The sequence below is a fragment of the Eschrichtius robustus genome, chromosome 13, assembly GCF_028021215.1.
Source record: "Eschrichtius robustus isolate mEscRob2 chromosome 13, mEscRob2.pri, whole genome shotgun sequence".
NCBI lineage: Eukaryota > Metazoa > Chordata > Mammalia > Artiodactyla > Eschrichtiidae > Eschrichtius > Eschrichtius robustus.
Genome location: NC_090836.1, coordinates 83,938,371 through 83,961,624, shown reverse-complemented (window position 1 = coordinate 83,961,624; position 23,254 = coordinate 83,938,371). Strand labels below are relative to the sequence as shown.

At 39.6% G+C, this 23,254-nt stretch overlaps 1 protein-coding gene across 15 annotated transcripts in view; it reads left to right on the top strand.

Annotated features, from left to right (window-relative positions):
• Positions 1-23,254, top strand: part of ANKS1B (ankyrin repeat and sterile alpha motif domain containing 1B) — a 1,169,527-nt gene that overhangs the window by 1,072,095 nt on the left and 74,178 nt on the right. For 9 of the 15 annotated variants that reach the window (XM_068562021.1, XM_068562020.1, XM_068562019.1 and 6 more), the window contains 2 exons: positions 11,952-12,059; positions 14,094-14,273. The exons of 3 other annotated variants lie outside the window; for them this stretch is intronic. In XM_068562021.1, the coding sequence (XP_068418122.1) occupies positions 11,952-12,059; positions 14,094-14,273 (288 nt within the window). The remainder of the gene's footprint in view (positions 1-11,951; positions 12,060-14,093; positions 14,274-23,254) is intronic. 3 more of the 15 variants (XM_068562028.1, XM_068562027.1, XM_068562026.1) reach the window with 1 other exon arrangement.

The following is a 23,254-nucleotide window of genomic DNA, read 5'->3' as shown; positions in this document are numbered from 1 at the left end:
TTAGTACTTTCATCAAGAGGTAATTCAGAGAGCTTTGCAAATAAGCCTAAGATTCTCATTGATTACAAAAGAAGGCTTTCTACCTCCAAAACCCTTAAACGCTCAGAGGCAATTATACCATTAAGGTCTCTTCTTTCTATGCAGAGATTATCTTGTTTCCTCGTAATTAGTATTTCCTGTTTACTGAGACAGACTACATCAGAAAACACACATATCCCCAACCCCCAGCCCACCTCCACCCCCGTCTCACACTCTCCCTCTTTCTCACCGCCCTCTGCTCTCTCTGGAGCTGTGTAACTTGGAACCTCTTTTCCTTGCCATAGGTTAACACAGTTGTGTTTTGGGTTTTGTTTTGTTTTGTTTTTTATTAAAGTATAGTTGACTTACAATATTACATTAGTTTCAGGTGTACAACATAGTGATTAGATATGTTTATGGATTATACTCCACATATAGTCATTATAAATTATTGGCTATATTCCCTGTGCTGTACATTACATCCTTGTAACTTATTTATTTTATAGCTTGTAGTTTGTACCTCTTATTCCCCTTCACCTGTCTTGCCTCACCCTCCCCCCACACTTCTCTCCCCTTTGGTAACCACTGGTTCTCTGTATCTGTGAGTCCGTTTCTGTTTTGCTATATTCATTTGTTTGTTTTATTTTTCAGATTCCACATATAAGTGAAAATATATAGCATTTGTCATTCTCTAGCTTATTTCACTAAGCATAACACCCTCCAGATTCATCCATGTTGCAAACGGCAAAATTTTATTCTTTTTTTTATGGCTGAGTTATATTCCATTGTATGTATATACCATATTTTACCTTCTTTATCCATTTATCTGTTGATGGACACAAGTTGCTTTTATATCTTGGCTGTTGTAAATAATGCTCCTACAAACATTGGGGTGCATATATCTTGTTTGAATTATTGTTTTCATTTTCTTCAGATATATACCCAGGAGTGGAATTGCTGGATCATATGGTAGTTTTATTTTTAATTTTTTGAGGAACCTCCATACTGTTTTCCATAGTGATTGTACCAATATGCATTCCCACCGACAGTATCCCAGGGTTCCCTTCTCTCCACATCCTCACCAACACTTGTTATTTCTTGTCTTTTTTACTACAGCCATTTTGACATATGTGAGATGGTATTGTATTATGGTTTTGATTTGTGTTTCCCGGATGATTAGTGATGTTGAGCATCTTTTCATGTGCCTGTAGGCCAACTGTATGTCTTCTTTGGGAAAATGTCTATTCAGGTCCTTTTCCCATTTTTTTAATCGGGTTGTTTGTTTATTTGATATTGAGTTTTATGAGTTCTTTACATACTTTGGATATTAACCCCTTATCAGACATATCATTTGAAAATGTCTTCTCCCATTCAGTAGGTTGCCTTTTTGTTTTGTTGATGATTTCCTTCACTGTGTGAAAGCTTTTAAGTTTGATAGGTCCCATTTGTTTATTTTTGCTTTTACTTCCCCTGCCTAAGAAGACAGATCCAAAAAAATATGACTAAGACCTATGTCAAAAATTGTACTGCCTGTGTTTTCTTCGAGGAGTTTTATGGTTTCAGGTCTTACATTTAGATTTTTTATAAAATAAATCCATTTTAAGTTTATTTCTATATATGGTATAAAATGTTCTAATTTCATTCTTTTACATCTAGCTGTCTAGTTTTCCCAACACCACTTATTGAAGAGACTGTCTTTTCCTCATTGTATATTTTTGCCTCCTTTGTAGTAGATTAATTAACCATATGTGCATGGGTTAATTTCTGGGCTCTCTGTTCTGGTCCATTGATCTATGTGTCTTTTTTTGTGCCAGTACCACACTGTTTTGATTACTGTAGCTTTGTAGTATAGTCTGAAGTCAGAGCATGTGATACTTCCAGCTTTGTTCTTTTTTCTTAAGATTGCTTTGGCTATTCGGGGTCTTTTGTGGTCCATACAAATTTTAGGATTATTTGTTCTAGTTCCATGAAAAATGTCATGGGTATTTTGATAGGGATTGCATTAAATCTGTAGATTGCTTTGGGTAGTATGGACATTTTAACAATACTGATTCTTCCAGTTCACAAACATGGGATATCTTTCCATTTATTTGTATTGTCTCCAATTTCCAACACAGTTGTGTTTTGATGGCATCTGTCATACAAACTGTTATTTGCTGATTTTTTAGTAGCAGTTGCTCTAAAAAGTAATAGCAGAAGGAAAGAAAATTTGGAAAATCTAGTCACAGGTTTTTGATTTTTTAGTTGAAGTGTTAGAGGTATAGGGAAGGACTTACAGATGGTGGGAGGTAAGGGAGTTTTGCATCACCCTTGGCAAGACTGTGTAAAGGAATTTGGTGCTAAAACTCAGAAGGAATAGAAAACTATTGAGAGTAGAAAGGAAAAGAAATAGGATATAGCTGTTCCTTTCTTCTCCTCTTTGCCTTTCAGAGGTATCTCCCCTACTTCGTTTGTTGTCCATTGCAAAAGGGATCAGATTTGAGATTTCAGGGATGTTCCTTTAAGGTATACTTGCATGCTAGATGCCATGAGGGACCCTAGGTTACAGTGACACTGTAGCTGACTTCCCAGAGCTTACAGTCTGGTTGAACAGGTAAGACACAGACATATAACAAGAGACCTAGCACTACACACCCTTGTATATCAAGTGTCAACAGCACAGGGCAGCCCACAAATACTATAGAAGTTCAAAGAGAAAAGTGAGCAAGGAAGGCTTTAGGTGAATTTTAATTTCATCCTTGCAACATTCTAACGATAAAGAAGACAGGGACATTCTAGAGTATGCAGAGGTGTTATATATTTGGGCCAAAAAGATGCACATGGCACGGTTGAAGACATGGAAGAGATTTGTCTGGTTGAAGTTAAAGACATTTTAGATTAATAGGAGAGAGGGCTGGAGAAGTGAAAGGCATGGTTCTTGATCTAAATCTACCCAGAGGTATCCATAATTGCACATTTAAGTAACAAAGATAATATTCAAAATTTTGCTGATAGGATTATTCAAGGATAGGGTAAGAAAGTTTTAAGTTTCTGTTGTACTTAAAAGAGAAATAATGCCCTAATTCAGTGCTTTATAATTTCCAGAGCAGCTTCCTAGCCATTCTCATTCAGTCCACAGAAATCCCTTTTAGTCTTGGAAGGCTGTGGAGACATATACATTTAGATGGATGGGTGGATGATAAGTAGGTAGGTAGGTAGATGGGTGGATGGATACATGCATAGATAATATGCAAGAATATATACACACACCCACATTTTAAAAAATATTTTTTCACCTACTGGATTGAGAGCCCTAGAGGACTGAATTTTTTTCTTCTTTGGTGCTCCCAAATTGCATTATATGTGGAAGACATCCAGTAGATGTTTGCTGAATAAGATTATTATTGGCCCTTCAATATCACACCTCAAAGATGTTAAATATCACTTAGCTAGAAGAAGAATCAGGGCAAGAACAAAATGCCATGACTGTCTGCTCCAGAGGTCCTTCTATCCACCATACCATTCCAGACATGGATTATTACAGACCAAGAAATGAGAGAGAAAATGTCACAGTCAAAAATCGGGGCTTCCCTGGTGGTGCAGTGGTTGGGAGTCTGCCTGCCGATGCAGGGGACGCGGGTTCGAGCCCTGGTCTGGGAGGATCCCGCGTGCCGCGGAGCAACTGGGCCCGTGAGCCACAATTGCTGAGCCTGCGCGTCTGGAGCCTGTGCTCCGCAACAAGAGAGGCCGCGACAGTGGGAGGCCCGCGCACCGCGACGAGGAGTGGCCCCCACTTGCCACAACTAGAGAAAGCCCGTGCACAGAAATGAAGACCCAACACAGCCAAAAATAAATTAATTAATTAAAAAAAAAAATATATATATATATATATAAAAAAAAAAAAATCGAATGCAAGTTCAGATGAGGATTTCTGGAATTGTGGGAGTTGAAATTGAATGACACACAGGCACTTTTGCCTTGATGCTCTCAGTGGAAAGTGTTTAGAAATTATTACCAGGAAGGGGGGAAAGCTTTCACATTTAATTGCGATTTTAGTTCTGCAGAGGAGAACAAACCTGATAAACTTCCATCTGAGCTTCCATTCTGGGCATTCAGAGCACTTGGAGTTTTGTTAGAAGAGGCCCCTCTGAAGGTAGATGAGCTCTCTAGACTTGCATGGGAGCTGCTGTCCTCACTTGGCAAATATCTAGAAAAGGGAAGGGGGAAATAATCTACCCTTTTAAAATGGAAGGGGGGTTCCGCATGCAGCGTGGAGCTGTTTCATCCAAAATACCATTTAAACAAAAATAAAGTAAAAATCCCTCCCTAAATAAAACCCCAGAAATAAGAAGGAGGCAGTCCCACGGTGATAACCAGAGTCACCTGTGTGCTCAGCACTGCCTCACGTGTAGTCTCTGGAGGATTCCAGCTACCTGTGTCATTTCACGTCTGTCAGCTAAATCTGAACTCCAAAATATAACAAATGCAAAATGTGACACTGAGGAACATTACCTGGGTTTGTGATTTCTCCCTGGAGGACTGGGTCCAGCCGGCAATAAACGGATTGAGATTTCATGTGGAACATGGAGACAGACTGTCGCTACAGGACTCTTCTTCATGACTCACGTGCATTCCTGCAGCGTTCTCTGGTGTTTTTCATATTGTGTCTATGCAAACATGGCAACGAAAATGGAAGTTGTAGGATGATAGCATTTTTAAAGCACGTGGAATGTTTGATATTGAGAAAAGAAGCACAAGCTACATTTCCAACAGTGAGGGGGGTGGTTAATGAATTATGACATACTTCTCAAAAGCAATAATATGGTAACATGGAGTTACTTTAAATGCCTGCTGAGGGTAGTATAAGTAGGAAAGTTCTTTAGGTTTAATACTGAGTGAAAAAAAATTATGGTGAAAATTGTACTTACAGTATGACAACCACAACACATAATCATGGGGACAAAATGAAAGAAAATGTACCTAAACACTAAGAGCCTAGGATAACTCATCCTCTTATTTGTTTTTCTGTATTTCCTGTCTCTATAATGGGAAAGCAGTATTGTTATTATAGTCAAAACATTAATTTTTAAAAAGAGAAAAACATGTTTAATTTATATCACATTAAATTTAAAGAGGGAAAAAAAGAGAAGTCTGGGTACCCTGACTTCCAGTTTGCTGTGACATATATTCTGATGTGACCTATTCAGTGTGAGGGTAATGTCATGATATTGTCTAGCAGAATTCCCACAGCTAAACCCAGAAACATAAATGACAGTGACATAATATTATAGCATTGTCACTCATCACAGTTATTCTCCTATTGCCAGGGTGTGCCAAGGGGTTTCTGAAGCTGTCTTCTTTAATTGATACTGGAGAAGATTCCCAGAGGCAGCTACTACTCTGATGAATGAATACCAATATGCAGCAGGCCTGTGTTGTTTCAACAACATTCCTTCCCTTTAACCCACATTTCTCATGATAGTAATAAAAACTATTAAGAAAACATGCAGTAACTTTAATTTTTTACCTATTGGAACTCAGCAGTTGGAACCACTTTCTTATCCTCATATGTAAAATAATTTATTCTTAGTTAATGGTTTGGCTCTGTAGTGTTTTATGCCCAGTTTCTCTGTGTTTCCTCTTCAAATCCACCAAATAATTTGTGGCAGAAACTTGATGTTGGTTTTTTAGTTTGTTTGTTTTAACATCTTTATTGGAGTATAATTGCTTTACAATGGTGTGTTAGTTTCTGCTTTATAACAAAGTGAATCAGCTATACATATACATGTAGCCCCATATCTCCTCCCTCTTGTGTCTCCCTCCCAACCTCCCTTTCCCACCCCTCTAGGTGGTCACAAAGCACCAAGCTGATCTCCCTGTGCTATGCGGCCACTTCCCACACATTTGGTAGTATATATAAGTCCATGCCACTCTCTCACTTCGTCCCAGCTAACCCTTCCCCCTTCCCGTGTCCTCAAGTCCATTCTCTAAGTCTGCATCTTTATTCCTGTCCTGCCCCTGGGTTCTTCAGAACCTTTTTTTTTTTTTTTAGATTCCATATATATGTGTTAGCATACAGTATTTGTTTTTCTCTTTCTGACTTACTTCACTCTGTATGACAGTCTCTAGGTCCATCCACCTCACTACAAATAACTCAATTTCGTTTCTTTTTATGGCTGAGTAATATTCCATTGTATGTATTTGCCACATCTTCTTTATCCATTCATCTGTCAATGGACACTTAGGTTGCTTCCATGTCCTGGCTATTGTAAATAGAGCTACAATGAACATTGGGGTACATGACTCTTTTTGAATTACGGTTTTCTCAGTGTATATGCCCAGTAGTGGGATTGCTGGGTCCTATGGTAGTTCTATTTTTAGTTTTTTAAGAAAACTCCATACTGTTCTCCATAGTGGCTGTATCAATTTACATTCCCACCAACAGTGCAAGAGGGTTCCCTTTTCTCCACACCCTCTCCAGCATTTATTGTTTGTAGATTTATTGATGATGGCCAGTCTGACCAGTGTGAGATGATACCTCATTGTACTTTTGATTTGCATTTCTCTAATGATTAGTGATGTTGAACATCCTTTCATGTCTTTGTTCGATATTGTTTTTTGAATTGAGCAGAATTGGCTCAATATCTTGGAATAGCTAAATCCTCAGTAGGTTACCATTACTTTACCTTTTACTCCGATGGGGTTCCTTCCTTTTACATGCAGTTAACTTTTCACCCAAGCAGTGATGAAAACCATACAGAATTCTTTCTACCACAGTAACCATTGCTCCGGTTTTTTGAAAACTGAAGGTTTACAGACTGACTGGTCATGGATTACGGTGCCTGGGGTGAGAGGATCTCACTGTTTCCCTATCTGCTTACAACGATGATCAGATGTTAAGCTGTTCTCACTCAAGGCAAACCCAGCTGCCTTTGGACTTAACTTTTCCATAATGACTGTCTTTCTTTGGAATAGTCTCTCTGTTGTTTTGCCAATTGGATTTCTTACTGTCAACTTTGGAGTTTTCTGAAGCCAAATGTCACCCTCCCTACCTCTCTAATATTAGTCAACTTGGATTGAATCTTAGGTTCATGAGGACTTCTTGTCCTTTGTGTATATATGCATTTCACAAGGAATTCTGTAAGGTACACCCACCTGAGCTCTTTTGGCTTGAAGCTTTAACCCTGCCGTGAGCCTTGTCCAAAACTGAAACTGTGTTATTTTAATGTTTTCAGATGATCGAGACCCAGTATAAATGTTTTGAACATGATAACTCAAAATAAAAAGCACCATCTTAAGAAGCATCATAATGTGTAACTAATAGTGTAGCTAAGACCAAACAGTATAGAGGTTGATAGCAAGAAGAAGAGTGTGGTGAGTGGTAAAGAGCCGGTTAAGAATCAGGTGCAGATCCCAGCCAGGATACCTGTTAGCAGTGAGACCTTCAACAGATTACTCAGTATTTCTAAGTCTCAGGTTTGGTATCTCTAAAATGGGAATGATACTGTTATTATAAGAATCAAATGAGATATTTACACATATATAGTACACTTGGAACAGTTTCTGGCACAACTGGAACATAGCAGATGTTCAATAAATGTAATCATCAGTATCTTCTGTAATATGGGATCATTTCTGGACTTCCCTGGTGGCGCAGTGGTTAAGAATCTGCCTGCCAATGTAGGGGACACGGGTTCGAGCCCTGGTCTGGGAAGATCCCACATGCCGCGAGCAACTAAGCCCGTGCACCACAACTACTGAGCCTACGCTCTAGAGCCCACGACCCACAACTACTGAGCCTGTGTGCCACAACTACTGAAGCCCACACGCCTAGAGCCCGTGCTCCGCAACAAGAGAAGCCACCACAATGAGAAGCCCACGCACCGCGACGAAGAGGAGCCCCCGCTCACTACAACCAGAGAAAGCCCGCGTGCAGCAACGAAAACCCAACACAGCCAAAATATAAATTAAAAAAAAAAAAGGGATCATTTCTAATATAGAAGGAGAGTTACCCAGGCGTTCTTGACATGAACCATCACTCTGTGTTAATTTGTTCATTCTGTCCACCCATCTGTCTGTTTCCCTCTTCAGGCTAGTTGTGTGGAGGAGGCAGCAATGGAGCTTAGTGTGGAGGAGGGCCTCAGCTTACCTCCTATTGGAGATTGAATGGTGGGATGGGAGAATAGGATGCATTCTTTTAGATTAGGTCTGATATTAAACTAATAGCTAGAAACCAGACCCATTACTACCAGTACACGTCGCTTCAATGAGGGTTTTTCCAAGGTTAACCACATCTCATGATGCAAGGCACCAGCATATTTGTTTGACATCATTAACTTTATGAAAATGACCAAGTCCCTGTTTTTCCAGGTCAGATTTCCTTGCATCCTTAGAGACCATTAGCTGGAATGAGCACACCGTGAGATTGTGTCTTCTGTGTGCTGGCACTGTGCTGATTATTCTCACCGTTTCACTCTTCATCTTTCCAACAACATTTGAGATTGGCATTAACTTCCTCATTTTATAGGCAAGAAAACTGGGATCAGAGGAGTCAGGTAACTTGCCCAAAATTGAGTTGTCAGAGAGTAAACCAAAAGCAGCAATGGAAGTTACACCAACTCAATTTTATCACAGTTATTTGTTATTTAGTGTCAGTTGTTTGTCAAAATAATTTTGAGTGTCTTTATTGCTATAAAAACATATCTTGGGACTTCCCTGGTGGTCCAGTGGTAAAGAATCCCCCTTACAATGCAGGGGACGCGGGTTCGACCCCTGGTCGGGGAACTAGGTTCCCACATGCCACAGGGCAACTAAGCCCGCGTGCCACAGCTACTGAGCTTGCGCGCCTCAACTAGAGAGCCTGCATGCCGCAAACTACAGGGCCCACGCGCTCTGCAACCCGTGCACCACAACTACAGGGCCCACACACCCTGGAGCCCACGCGCCACAACTAGAAAAGAGAAAACCCACACACCACAACTAGAGAGAAGCCTGCGCGCTGCAACGAAAGATTCTGCATGCCTCAACGAAGATCCCACGTGCCGCAACTAAGACCTGACGCGGCCAAAAATAAATAATAAATAAATAAATAAACAATAAATCTTAAAAATATATATCTTTTTAAAAAACCAAACATTTCTTAGCAGGTTTTAGGGGCCCAAGGCAGCACCATCAGCATCAGGTTCAATTCCCTACTGAGAGAAAGGCAGTGGGGATTTTTTGGGAGCAATTTATATCTAATAGAAGCTTTGGCAAAGTAATTGAGAATAAGAATCAAAGGGAATAAGAAAATGTAGTGGTTGTTAGACCTGCGAATACACTTGAAAAGGTTAATGTTGTATTTTTCTGAAATGGAGGAATTCTTTGATCTTGATGCTTAAAAAAAAGAAACAATGAAAGAATATAAGGGTATTTCTCTGGATTGTATGAACAGTATTGCCTGCAAGTACTCAGCCCGGGGACCACACTTACTTAGCATATTTGTAAATCACCTGAAAAAAGGAGTATATGGTGAAATTCCAGATTTGCAAAAACTACTAAGCTCCTCTGGGTAGTGAAATGCCAAGCTGGCTAATACGAATATAGAAAGATAACGCAGGGTTACATGAGTCGGCAGAAGGATGGCAGATGGGCTTCTGCATGGACAACTGTAAGATAAGGAATGTAGGGAGAAGTCATTCAAACCATCCTTCCAAGATTAAAGGGCTTTCAACTACCAGCTATAACAAAATTAAGAGGTTTTACAGTCAGTGTATATTTTTGTGCCTAGTTATTCCTACTGCAGCTAAAAAGCCAGCCAAGAATCAGGAGTGCTTAGAAAGGGCATTTTTAAAGGGGCATTAAAAGCAGGAAATAGTAGCCCACTCAAATGTAAGGCCATGGTTCACTTACACCTGGAATGTTGTGAGTAATGTGTTCAGCAGACCTGAAGCAGTTGGAATACAGGAGGAGAAGGTACAGAGAGAGTGGACTAAAAGGACTGCTTTATGAAAACAACCTGCAAAGATGAGAGGATTTATCAGCCTGGGAAGATGAAGGTTTATAAAATCAGAGGGATGTGGTGCAGGTAGACACACGCTGATTAACATTTACTATCCCCTTCCTCGACAGACATGGGTCAGAGAGTGAGTATAAAAGGAATAGAACAAATTTATGGTTATCAGAGGGGAAACATCGTGGGGTTAGGGATAAATTAGGAGTTTGGGATTAACATATACACACTACTATATATAAAATAGATAACCATCAGGGACCTACTGTATAGCACAGGGAACTCTACTCAATATTCTGTAATAACCTATATGGGAAAAGAATCTGAAAAAGAATGGATATATGTATAACTGAATCACTTTGCTGTACACCTGAAACTAACACAACATTGTAAATCAGCTGTACTCCAATATAAAATAAAAATTAAATTAGAAATTAAAAATTAAAAATTTTTTAAATTAAAAAATAAAAAATAAATAAAAGGAATAGAGCATCAAGCTAGTTTAAAATTGAAATCAGATTAGGCAGAAAGGCCAATAGGCTAACTGACAAATAGGCCAATAATAGTTCAAGGTAGCACAGGATGAGTGCCACAGAAATGCCCGCTTCAACCCCTTAAAACTTGAAAAGAGAAATTTTTTTAAAAAAATCATTTTCACAATGGGTCATTTACTTTGGGAACTAGTTACCCAACAAGGGTTGTTCTATCCTGGTACTACACTTGTGCAGAAAAGAGGTGAATATATTTCTTATGAATGGATTTATAATTTGTTGTTTTAAAAAAGTCAGTAATATTTGGAGATATGCCCAAACTTTGCTGTTTGCCTTGGCGTAAAACAAGTTTTGGAGTCAGGCAAACCATATTCACATCCCAGAGCCACCGCATACTGACTCTTAGGTGGGCTACTTAACCACTCTGAACCTCAGTCTCCTCTTCTGTAGAGCAAGAAGAACACCTTCCAGTTAGGAATGTTGGGATGAAGGAAAGAGTAACATTTGTAAAGCTCTGGGAAGGGCTGAGAACAGAGGCTCTCTGCAAGGCTTGGTTTCCTTTGTCATCTCTTCTACACTATGCCCTCTGCAGCCCTGTCAGACTCAAAAATCCCACCCTGGGGAGACTCTGGTCAGGCAGTACTTGATTCTAATCCTACTTTGCTACTTTCATCTGTGTGAACATTCATTCTTTAATATTCATTGAGCCCCCACTATTTCAAACATTGGTTTAGGTGTTTGGGAAATAGTAATGATAAAGATATACCTGCTGTCTGGAAGCTTACCTGGGGGAGAGGGCTACACAAACACTAACCCTGCAAATAAAGTTATTTCAGAGGATGGTACGAAGAGGATCACAGGGTAGAGTGTGACGGGGTGAGGGCTCAGTTCTTTTAAAGAGGAGATGGGAAGGGCCTTTGTGAGAAGACAGACAACACTTAAGCAACGTCCAAAAGGATGAGAAGGTGTCATTTGAAAATTGCTGGGGAACATTCCAGGCAGATGGAGAAACAAGGGTGGAGGCCCCAAGGCCAGGATGAGTGTGGAATGTTCAAAGAACAGAGAAGGCTGGAGGGGAGAGAGGAGGGGACACAGAGAAAGACAGAGGGCAGGCAGCCTTGTTGGAACTTGAGGCCAGCTCAGGACTCAGATTTTATTCTGAGCCGTAGGAAGCTATTAGAGGGACGAGGCTTGACTTCTGCTTTGGAAGGGTCCTGTGGCTGCTCGGTAGAGAGTCAGACCCTAGGGCAGCCTGAGTGACAGCACTGTCCCTGCTTTCTCTTCCTACCCACACTGCCTTGCCGCTCTGTTCCTCTCTCTCTGGATCCGAGGGGACACACTGATTTCACACCACGTCTCTCCCGGTGCAGAGGTAACTTTGCACAAATCTCTTTCCGCTCCTTCATCTTTTAGGACACGTAAAAATTATTTTTCTCAAGTGAAATATTTAACCCAAATATATGTCTTTTCAGGTTTTAAAAATCAATTTGATTGGCCACAGGAAACGTATCTTGGCATCTCTAGGAGACAGGCTGCACGACGATCCACCACAGAAGCCCCCTCGGTCCATCACCCTCAGGGTAAGTACCCAGCATGCTTGTTTTGTCCTCCACTCTTATCCTCGAATATTACTTTGTGCAATAAAATAAAAATGATTGAAGCAATGGGTCTACCATTGCCTACCTCACCTGTATAAAAAACTATCTCGCCTTTGATAGTGTTTTCTACGACAAGATTTGTTTTTCTCGGTTGGTTAAATATATATTTTTGAGATTTAAATTAACATCTGAAAAACCACCACCTTTAGAGAACCTCTCCGCTACCCCGCATCCCACACACCCCTCTACACCAAGAGAAGAAATGAGTTTTCTGTCAAACTCCTCAAACCCACAGGTAGAAAATCGATGAGGACCAGAGTTAAGTAAAAGATCAATTTAAAGTTAACCTTAAGGTCTTCTGTTTTTTAAGAAGTGAAAATTTTTCAGCTTTACCCACTTCAAAAATTAAGACTAGAGAATCTAGAACTTTATTTAGTAAACTATTTCAGCTGTCTTTTAGAATTATGGGGTAGAAAAACTAGGAGGAAGAGAGAAATAAAGTGGAAGAGGAAGGAAGGCAAGAAAGAGCAGAGGGAAGGAGACAGAGAGAGAGAAGATTGCCAGGCAGAATGGCAGCGGGAGGAGTAGCCAGTGGTCCCTGGTGTTCATGAGGCCTGTAGAAACGTTTCAAAAATTTACCATAAAGGCAGGATCGCCATGACCAGTTGGAGAGTTCCAACTCTGTTCTCTTTATTGAGTCCTGCACTTGCTTGCTTCTGATTCCTTTTCTGCAGGTGTCAGAAAGGGTAGTGATAATAAACGAACACAAAAGTAGTACTTAGACGTCACTGCCAGCGATGAAATGCAGTCGAATGCCTCTTATCAGTGGACTTCAGCAACCAGTAACTACTGTCAGCATCACAGAGGATCGAGCAGGAGAGGAGCTGTTAAGATTTTAAGGCTGATTCAGTTTTAAAGGAGAAGAAAATACACAAAGCCTTCAGGAAATGCAAGAGAATTGGCTCCAGGAGGGCCATGAGGAAAACTGACGATTGGGGCAGTTGGAACACACTGGGATATTTGGAGGCTAGTGAGGACTTAGGGAGTAGTGAAGATAGAAGAGGACCTAGTTCTCCCTCAGTAAGAAGAGCCTCAAATAAATTGGGGGAAAATGAGGCTAGGAAGGGATTATTGTTTTGCCTTCGTTTCGCTGCACAAAAGAGGAGAAAGATACAGGCACCATCAGTGTGACCATCCTAAAATGACCCTTTCGAGGAGTAATTCCCTGCTACTTACCCTACTGTCTTTCCTTCCTCTGCTGAACTTCTCCCTCTGGCTCTCTGGAAGAGGTCTAGGGAAACAACAGACAAATCAAAGACTGAGGTTCCCAAGAAAAAGTGTAGGACCTTAATCCATCAAAGGAGGTCCAGAACATCTTGGGGAGAAGTAGCCTGGAGAATCGGCACGATCCAATCCTCCACTTACTTGCAAACATCAGAGCCCAGCTGTCTTCCCCCCTTTATCTTACTTCTTGACCAGTTTCCCCCAGTTCTCTTTGCCATTGAAGCCCATCCTCTGTCATTACATGCATTGCTCTGCAGTCTGTGCGTGTGACATGCCATTTCCATACTGTGTCCTCTTCCTGGCAAGGATTACCAGGCTACTCTTTGATGGAGGATCAACACCCATGAGGTCCCACTTTAGCTTTCTTGTCATGGCATCTACCATGGTGAGGCCCCTCTGTCCACGTAGAGACACAGTTCCTTCCCTTGTAAACACAAGTGATAGTGTCAGGGGTGCCCAACATATGTGTGCCTCTCTCCTGGGATCATCCATGGTGCTGGCTCAAGAAAACAGAGCCTGATTCGTGATACTGTAAACCTTCAACCTGAAATGCTTAGTGGGGAGGTATTGATTGTGCCATTAATAAAATGGTGGAATGTCATCGATTCCTTGGCAGTTGATTCAGAAATGACTCCCCACCCCCGCAGTGTGTCTTGTCAGTGTTTCACAGTTTTGAAACCAGAGGTCAGCCACAAGAGCATGGTATTTATTTCATGATGTATTTCCATTCAGGAACCCAGTGGTAATCACACTCCTCCTCAGTTGTCTCCATCACTTAGCCAAAGCACTTACACCACTGGTGGCTCCCTAGACGTTCCTCACATTATCATGCAGGGCGATGCAAGGAGGAGAAGAAATGAAAACTACTTTGATGATATTCCCCGATCAAAACTGGAGAGGCAGATGGCCCAGGTAAGGTGTTCAAAGCCTCTGTGATGTTTTTGTCTTTCACCCATATCAAGTAATGCATTCCAGCTTTGAACAGTTGCTTACAATGGGTGCCTATTGTGCACAACGTAACTGGAATTTTACCATTTTATGCCATGACTTTCGTTCTCTGCTCAGTTGACCTAGAATGAAATGGACCTTTCTGGGAATGGAATGTATACACAGATCCTTGTTATCCATTTCTTTACTGAAGAAATTATGTCTGATCTCTTTGCACCCAGAAAGTCTTTGCCCTAAAGGGAATAATACTGTGTAAGAATCAAATCATAATGAAAAAATAAATCATAAAAGTCTAGATTATAGACTGTAAATTGGTCGGATGACAGGGCAAAAGTTGGGGGGTGGGGGAGTATTAACTCCGAGAAATGTGGTTCATTTTCTCCCAAGTTTACACATTTGTTTAGAATTGTACCGTGGGGACTAGTTGCATCCATCTCATGCTGTCACCTTGAGTGGTTGAAAATGATGCCGCTGCCTGACAAAAATAACTGAAGAGAGAGGTCTGTCCTGTTCAGACCTTTCCATGTTTTGGGTATGGATGTCCGTGTTTCACCTGTCCGCAGGTTGCTGCTCAGGAACTCAAGTCAGCCGTAACCAAATAGTGGTGCTGTTCCTAAAGCACATTCAGATGGGAAGCTAGCTCTGCAGTGTCACCCCGAGGCTCACAGCTATGGATTTGTTGACAGCTGTTGGCAGAATCAACCCTTTTCATCCTCATTCTAGGTTCAGACTGAGCGTTGAGAGGCTTCTCTGCCTCCCACACCTAAGATGAGAATCTTGAGGTGAAAATTTGACTGCAATTGCGTTGCCTTGGTTGTTAAATATTTTTCTCAGCTGTTTGGTGAGATTCTGTTTTCTTAAAGCCTTTGGTAAACATTCAGTGCTGCCACTCACGAGAGAAAAATGTGAAGAGAATGTTCTGGAAGCCATGGCTATTCTGCCTGCATATGCTCTGGAGAGAAGGGGTCTGAGATATTGTGTCTCCTTTCCACTTGCTCAATATCGAATTGTTCTCAGGGTTCTTTGTGCAGAGAATAGCAATGTTGGGATTATGGAGAATCTTTTATTGAAGGGAGGTGGAAAATGTGGGAGAGACAAGAAAAGAATAATTTTCCCTCTCTTTCTTGTTAAGTATTGTCTTTTAATCCTTATTACTGTTTTCACTGATGTTTTTTTAAATAAAGAATCTAAAAGCTTTTTTCCCCAAGATGTTCATACATTTCCTGCTATTTGTTAGTATCTGTGGATCACATATGTGGTTAAATTTCTCTAATGACAGCATTTCAGAGACATGGTTTGTTTTATGTATTAATGCAAACTGGGTCTTTCCTGGACCCTTTTCTTCCCTGGATAAGGGCGGATCATCCATTAACAAGCATTAGCTGTTATTGACTGTGCCAAATTCAGCAACAGAATCACCTGTCTGAACTGCTCATGTAATTTATGCGCGTTCTCCACAGAGTGCAGTTTTTTTCAGAGAGGAAATTAATTACTCTTGCCTGAGTATGCACACTCAGAGGTAATCTAGCAATTGCTCCCTTATGGTCTTTGTGAGATTCACAACCTAGGGGCAGTATTACCGTCTGAAGAGCCTAGATCTTTTTCTTGTCATTCCAATCAGAATGCATCCCTTTCTGGAATTGTCTTGCCCTTGAGAAAATTGAATGAACTTTTATCTGGCCAGGTGAGAAAGGCCAAAATGCACAAAGAGAAGTGAGGTAAGCAGTGGGTGAGTTGGGAGCTATGGAAGGTCTGTGTGAATGTGCTTATTTCCCTTATTTCCCGTGTACTGCTCACAATGATCGGATGACTGACGGAGACCTAGGCCTCCATCAGCAGCCAGGAGCTTATTAGAAGCTTTCTAAAATCCCACTGCTCAATACAGCACTTTTGCTGCAGAATAAATAGGAGATGGCACTACAGGAATCCAATCGATAAGAAAAAAAGGATTCTGGGATTGCAGCTCTTTAGGCTGTGTTAATTGCAGTTTTTTATTTGTCTTGAGACTCTTTCCCAGTCTAGAAATGCCAAAAATCGTGGAGAAATGAATGGGTACCTTCTAAAAAATAGCGCCATTTCAAAACTTTAACCTGTCAAAATATGAAATACTTGGTAATTTTGTTGTTGAACAGTTTTATTTATGTGACTTTTTCACCACTCAGCCACCCAAATGATGTTTTTTCTTATTCTTCTGTTTCTGGTCATTTGCTGTAATAATTTTTGAAATCCGTTTGCTTTTTTTTTTTTTTAGAACCCATCAAACTGTCTCTAGACCACATCTTCCCCAAAGTTATGCCCTTAGCCAGTAAAGCTGAATTCAAGTCTTCTTCCTAAGGACTTGAATTAGCAATTTTAGCAATTAAAATTCCTGTAAGCAAGCAGCTAGTTACACCTCCTTCCAACCAGGAGCTCAGTCCCTGAGGTTCCTTCCCAAGGGGTTTCTCCCAAGGGGCTTACTTGAGGTTGGTTAATGCATGCCTAACCAGTCTGTTTCCCGCTAAAAGGCAGAAGTCCACCTTCAGGCTTTCTTACTTACTTACTAAAAGAAAGGAAAACACAATTAAAAGAAAATCACCTGGACAAATCCTTATTCTCAGAAACCCCTCTAGTGCTTCAAGTTTACCTGAGCCCCCAGAAGAGTGATTTGGAATTCTAGCCGTAGGCCAGGAACCTTAAGCTCTTGGTGGCTGCAGTAATTCATAGGAGCATAGCTTTTGCCTAGCAGATGTGTGGAAGTGCTTTAACTTGAAAAACCAATGCTGAAAGTTAAATTGAGATAAAGTTAATGTCCATTCCACCTATTAAATTTGTTCGTTAGCAAATATTTTTTTAAAAGGTAACACAGTGTTTAATTACTTGTTTTCAATTCAAACCAATGTTTAAAATACTTGCCTTGGAATCCAGAGGATTTTAAATAGTACGGCTGTTGTTTGCTTTTATTCTGATGTAAGCAATATTGTGACATCAAATTGTCTTAAATAAATATGTGAGAAACAAAATCAAGTTCAGTACTAATAGGATTTTTGAAACCATGAAATGTAATGATGTAAACACATCTAAACAATGGATTGCCTATCATGCTGAAAACATAGCTTTCTAGCCTATAATTCTAAATTGGACTCAGCTCAGAAGTTCTAAAAGGCTCCCCTATTTCCATATCCCTAATAAATAAATGTTGCATTCACATTTGTATAATAATACCTTAATGCGTATAGAGCTTGCTTTTAAATTTCCAAAGTACTGTCACATCTGTCATCTCATTTTAGCACAAACAAAGTATCCTACACAACTATTTATGTGTGTATAGCACATGGCAGATCAGCTTTTAAGACCAAGTTCTGTGGAGATGAGATAGTAAGTGAAAATATGAAAAATAATAACAGAAGGAGGAAAAATATTTCCAGTATTTAGGACCTAATTGCAATATTTAGAAATTTTCTTGAGTGATATTTAGGAGAAGTCAAAACATTCTTAAAATGAATAATAAATGAGAGTAATGGAATTAATAAAGTTTAGGGACCACATTCTCCAAAGTTATGAAAAAAGGAAAAGGAGTTTCCCAAAGTGAAACTTATAACCATTTATTTATAAACAAATACTTATGGAAAAGTGAAATAATACTTCTATTTTCACAAAATAAAAAAGACTCCTAAACAGTAACAGAAAACCCACACTATGGAAGTTCTTGTGTTTTGAATGCTCTCATCTAATTAGAAATATCAATATTGCCTGAGGCAATTACCTTACCTGATGCGTACAAACCTTAGAAACAGACCTTATCCACATTTCAAAGACTGGGAAACAGAAATTATGTGACTTGGTCCGGGTAGCACAGCCAGAAAGAAACCCAATCAGAACTTGCCTGGGGCAATATGTCAGGCACTAGAAAGGCTTTGTCTAAATTGCTTCTAAATCACTAGAAAGTTGATTCAGTTGAAAGTCTAATATATCTTGATCCAAACAGTATTACTTAATAAGTATGACTAGATCAATTACTTCTTTATTTGAAAGCACTTTACATATTATATTAGTTCTACAAATGGTCGTTCTTTTGATACTGTTAGAGGAAGAGAAATGGAAACTGGGCCACATAGAAGCCCTGCCATGGCCCCATCCATGTCTGAAATTCCACATGCAGTATCTTATTTAAACCTCACAGCAGCCCCTTCTATACTCAAGGAACCCAGCTGGGTGAGTGCTTTGCCTTGCAGCTGCTACATGGCAGAGCCAGGACTCAAGCTGTCTGCCTGACCATGTCCTGTTCTATGGCCCCTGATGCCCAGTGGGCTACTTCTATTTTAAAATGATATAGAATATCTTAGTAACAGTTCAATACATACTAATTTCCCATATGTTCTAACAGATTATACATTCATAGGAACAGTGGGCAGAATGAGGATAAAATTGCTAGTAGTTTAGTGGAAACTTACTGAATCAGCTCATGGTTCTCACCATAGAACCCTTTTTTAAAAAAATACTTAATTTAAAAAATTTTATTTTATTGAAGTATAGTCGATTTACAATATCATGTTAGTTTCAGGTATACTATGAGTCTGTTTCTGTTTGGAAAATAAGTTCATTGATATCTCTTTTGTTTATATTCCACATATAAGTGCTATCATATGATATTTGTCTTTCTCTGTCTGGCTTATTTCACTTAGTAGGATAATCTCTAGGTCCATCCATGTTGCTGCAAATGGCATTATTTCATTCCTTTTTATGGCTGAGTAATATTCCATTGTATATATATAACCACATCTTCTTTATCCATTCATCTGTCAATGGACATTTAGGTTGCATTCATGTCTTGGCTATTGTGAATAGTGCTGCTGTGAACATAGGGGTGCATGTATCTTTTTGCATTATGGTTTTCTCCAGATATATGCCTAGGAGTGGGATTGCTGGGTCATATGGTAGTTCTGTTTTTAGTTTTTTAAGGAACCTCCATACTGTTCTCCATAGTGGCTCTACCAATTTCCATTCCCACCAACAGTGTAGGAGGGTTCCCTTTTCTCCACACCCTCTCCAGCATTTATTGTGTGTAGATTTTTTGATGATGGCCATTCTGACCGATGTGAGGTGGTACCTCATTGTAGTTCTGATTTGCATTTCTCTAATAATTAGTGATGTTGAAGCATCTTTTCATGTGCTTTTTGGCTGTGTGTCTTCTTTGGAGAAATGTCTGTTTAAATTTTTTGTCCATTTTTTGATTGGGTTATTTGTTTTTTTGATATTAAGCTTCATGAGCTGTTTGTATATTTTGGAGATAATCCCTTGTCGGTTGCTTCGTTTGCAAATATTTTCTCCCATTCTGAGGGTTGTCTTTTCGTTTTGTTTATGGTTTCCTTTGCTGTGCAAAAGCTTTTAAGTTTAATTAGGCCTCATTTGTTTATTTTTGTTTTTATTTTCATTACTCTAGGAGATAGATCAAAAAAGATTATTTGTAGACTTTTTGATGATGGTCATTCTGACCGGAGTGAAGTCATACCTCATTGTAGTTTTGATTTGCATTTCTCTAATAATTAGCACTGTTGAACATTTTTCCATGTGCCCATTGGCCATCTGTATGTCTTCTTTGGAGAAATGTCTGTCTAGGTCTTCTGCTCATTTTTTGATTGGATTGTTTGTTTTTTTTGATATGGAGCTATGTGAGCTGTTTGTATATTTTGGAAACTGATCCCTTGTCGGTTGCATCATTTGTAAATATTTTCTCCCATTCTGTAGGTTGTCTTTTCGTTTTGTTTATGGTTTTCTTTGCTGTGCAAAAGCTTTTAAGTTTAATTAGGTCTCATTTGTTTATTTTTATTTCCATTCCTCTAGGAGATGGATCTAAAAAGATATTGCTGTGATTTATGTCAGAGTGTTCTGCCTATGTTTTCCTCTAGGAGTTTTATAGTATCTGGCCTTACATTTAGGTCTTTAATCCATTTCTGAGTTTCTACAGTGTTTATTTGTTGATCCTCTTAGTGGAAACCCTTCCTGCACATTTGGTAGAACTCTGCCCTCCTCCCATGTTCGTGAAAAGCTTTGTAGGTAGCTGTGGGGTTTACTGCATATACAGAGAAGTTCTTGCCTGTGAGGGTTTCTCCAATTAGTGGGTGCTGTTTCCTTAGCAGCGTCTTCAGTTGGAGTTTTGATTTGGTTTCTTTCAGGCTGTGTGACCTGTACCAAGTCATGCGACTTCTCTGAACTTCGGTTTCCTTGTCTTTAAAACATGGATAAAGACTGCCTCGCAGGCTTGCGTGTGTCAGATAATTTATGTTTAAGTATATTCTAAACTGTAAATCACAATGTATATATAGATAGATAGATGATATGACTATCAATTCAGATATATCATCTATCAGTCCCTAATTCAAAGGTCCCTGATTCATTGTAGGGCCAGTTAATGCCAAAGACATTAGAAAGGGAAGTGCTCAGATGGTTGTAGCATTCTATAAAGATGATCCTTTTGTTCCAGTATTATTTCCATGCTTAGAATGTATATTGAGAATGGAATTGGAATTTTCCTCCTTATTATTTTAATCGTTTAAATATGAAGGCTGCCAAGGAGCATCTCTCATGATGGAAAAGGGATCTGTGAGATGATCACAAAGCCAGGGAAAGCAGAGGAGAGGTGGAAGAGTTCTCTGCAAATTCAGCATACAAAAGTATGTAGCAAAGGATATCTTACAGTAATAACACTTTATTATTGTAACATGGTAAGGGAAAACATTAAGTGAGAAAGAAAGGATTGTTTTTGACTTAAGTGAACTTTAAAACTTGTTTGAAATACAAAGTACACAAAATTGTTAACTAGAAAGCATGGATAGCCCCAAAATCCATGAGGCAAACACTGAGCCAGCCTCTGAGAAAGAAGGGAGTAATTTATTCTTCTGTATTTTCTCGGGAAAGAAAGCCTGGTGTTCCTAGAAATTCTACCCACTGCTCTCATGTTATGGAATTTACAGAATCAGCCTTCAAAAAATGGTACAACTGTGTTGAAAAGAACAGCATTTTACAAAGTGATTTTTCCCCCACTAAACAAGTTTTATTACTGAGTTACATTAGATTTTTTTCAAATGTCCATGAGTTAGTGGCTAATTTTTAATTTAGATTTTCATCACCTCACCACTGCTCAGAAAAGCTCAACATGTCCATGACTTCAAAAATTTTTTCCATGAAGGTCTAAAGAGCAGCTTCTAATACTTAAGCACAGACAGATAATATATAACCCAAAAAAGAAGGTTAAGAATAAACTCAGTAAGCTCTTCCATCAGGAGCTTCTGATGTGACAGCTTGTTGGGTTGACAAGCTAACACACCAGCTTCAGTGATAACTTGGGATGTTGATGATATCTGTGCCCTGTTTCAAGCCAGGAACTCTGGACCGTCAGCCATCTATTCCCAAAGGCATCATGCCAAGCAAAAGTGGAAAACGGTGCTTTCGTACTTGGAATTTAAACCTGATGTGTTGTATACCTAGTTTGTTAATGTGGACGGTTAACTGCCTTTTCTCAAAATATATGCTCTCCCTATACTACAAAGCTACAGTAATCAAGACAGTATGGTACTGGCATGAAAACAGAAATATAGATCAATGGAACAGGATAGAAAGCCCAGAGATAAACCCACGCACCTATGGTCACCTTATCTTTGATAAAGGAGGAAAGAATATACAATGGAGAAAAGACAGCCTCTTCAATAAGTGGTGCTGGGAAAACTGGACAGCTACATGTAAAAGAATGAAATTAGAACACTCCCTAACACCTTACACAAAAATAAACTCAAAATGAAATAAAGACCTAAATGTAAGGCCAGACACTATAAAACTCTTAGAGGAAAGCATAGGCAGAACACTCCATGACATAAATCACAGCAAGATCCTTTTTGACCCACCTCCTAGAGAAATGGAAATAAAAACAAAAATAAACAAATGGGACCTAGTGAAACTTAAAAGCTTTTGCACAGCAAAGGAAACCATAAACAAGATGAAAAGACAACCCTCAGAATGGGAGAAAATATTTGCAAACAAAGCAATGGACAAAGGATTAATCTCCAAAATATAGAAGCAGCTCATGCAGCTCAATATCAAAAAAACAAACAACCCAATCTAAAAATGGGCAGAAGACCTAAATACACATTTCTCCAAAGAAGATATGCAGATTGCCAACAAACACATGAAAGGATGCTCAACATCACTAATCATCAGAGAAACGCAAATCAAAACTACAATGAGGTATCACCTCACACCGGTCAGAATGGCCATCATCAAAAAATCTACAAACAATAAATGCTGGAGAGGGTGTGGAGAAAAGGGAACCCTCTTGCACTGTTGGTGGGAATGTAAATTGATACAGCCACTATGGAGAACAGTATGGAGGTTCCTTAAAGAACTAAAAATAGAATTACCATACGACCCGGCAATCCCACTACTGGGCATATACCCTGAGAAAACCATAATTCAGAAAGAGTCATGCACCCCTATGTTCATTTCAGCTCTATTTACAATAGCCAGGACATGGAAGCAACCTAAGTGTCCATCGACAGCTGAATGGATAAAGAAGATGTGGCACATATATACAATGGAATATTACTCAGCCATAAAGAGAAATGCAATTGAGTTATTTGTAGTGAGGTGGATGGACCTAGAGTCTGTCATACAGAGTGAAGTAAGTCAGAAAGAGAAAAACAAATACCGTATGCTAACACATATATATGGAATCTAAAAAAAAATGGTTCTGAAGAACCTAGGGGCAGGACAGGAATAAAGATGCAGACGTAGAGAATGGACTTGAAGACACGGGGAGGGGGAAGGGTAAGCTGGGCCGAAGTGAGAGAGTGGCACGGACACATATACACTACCAAATGTAAAACAGATAGCTAGTGGGAAGCAGCTGCATTGCACGCGGAGATCAGCTCGGTGCTTTATGACCACCTGGAAAGGTGGGATAAGGAGGGTGGGAG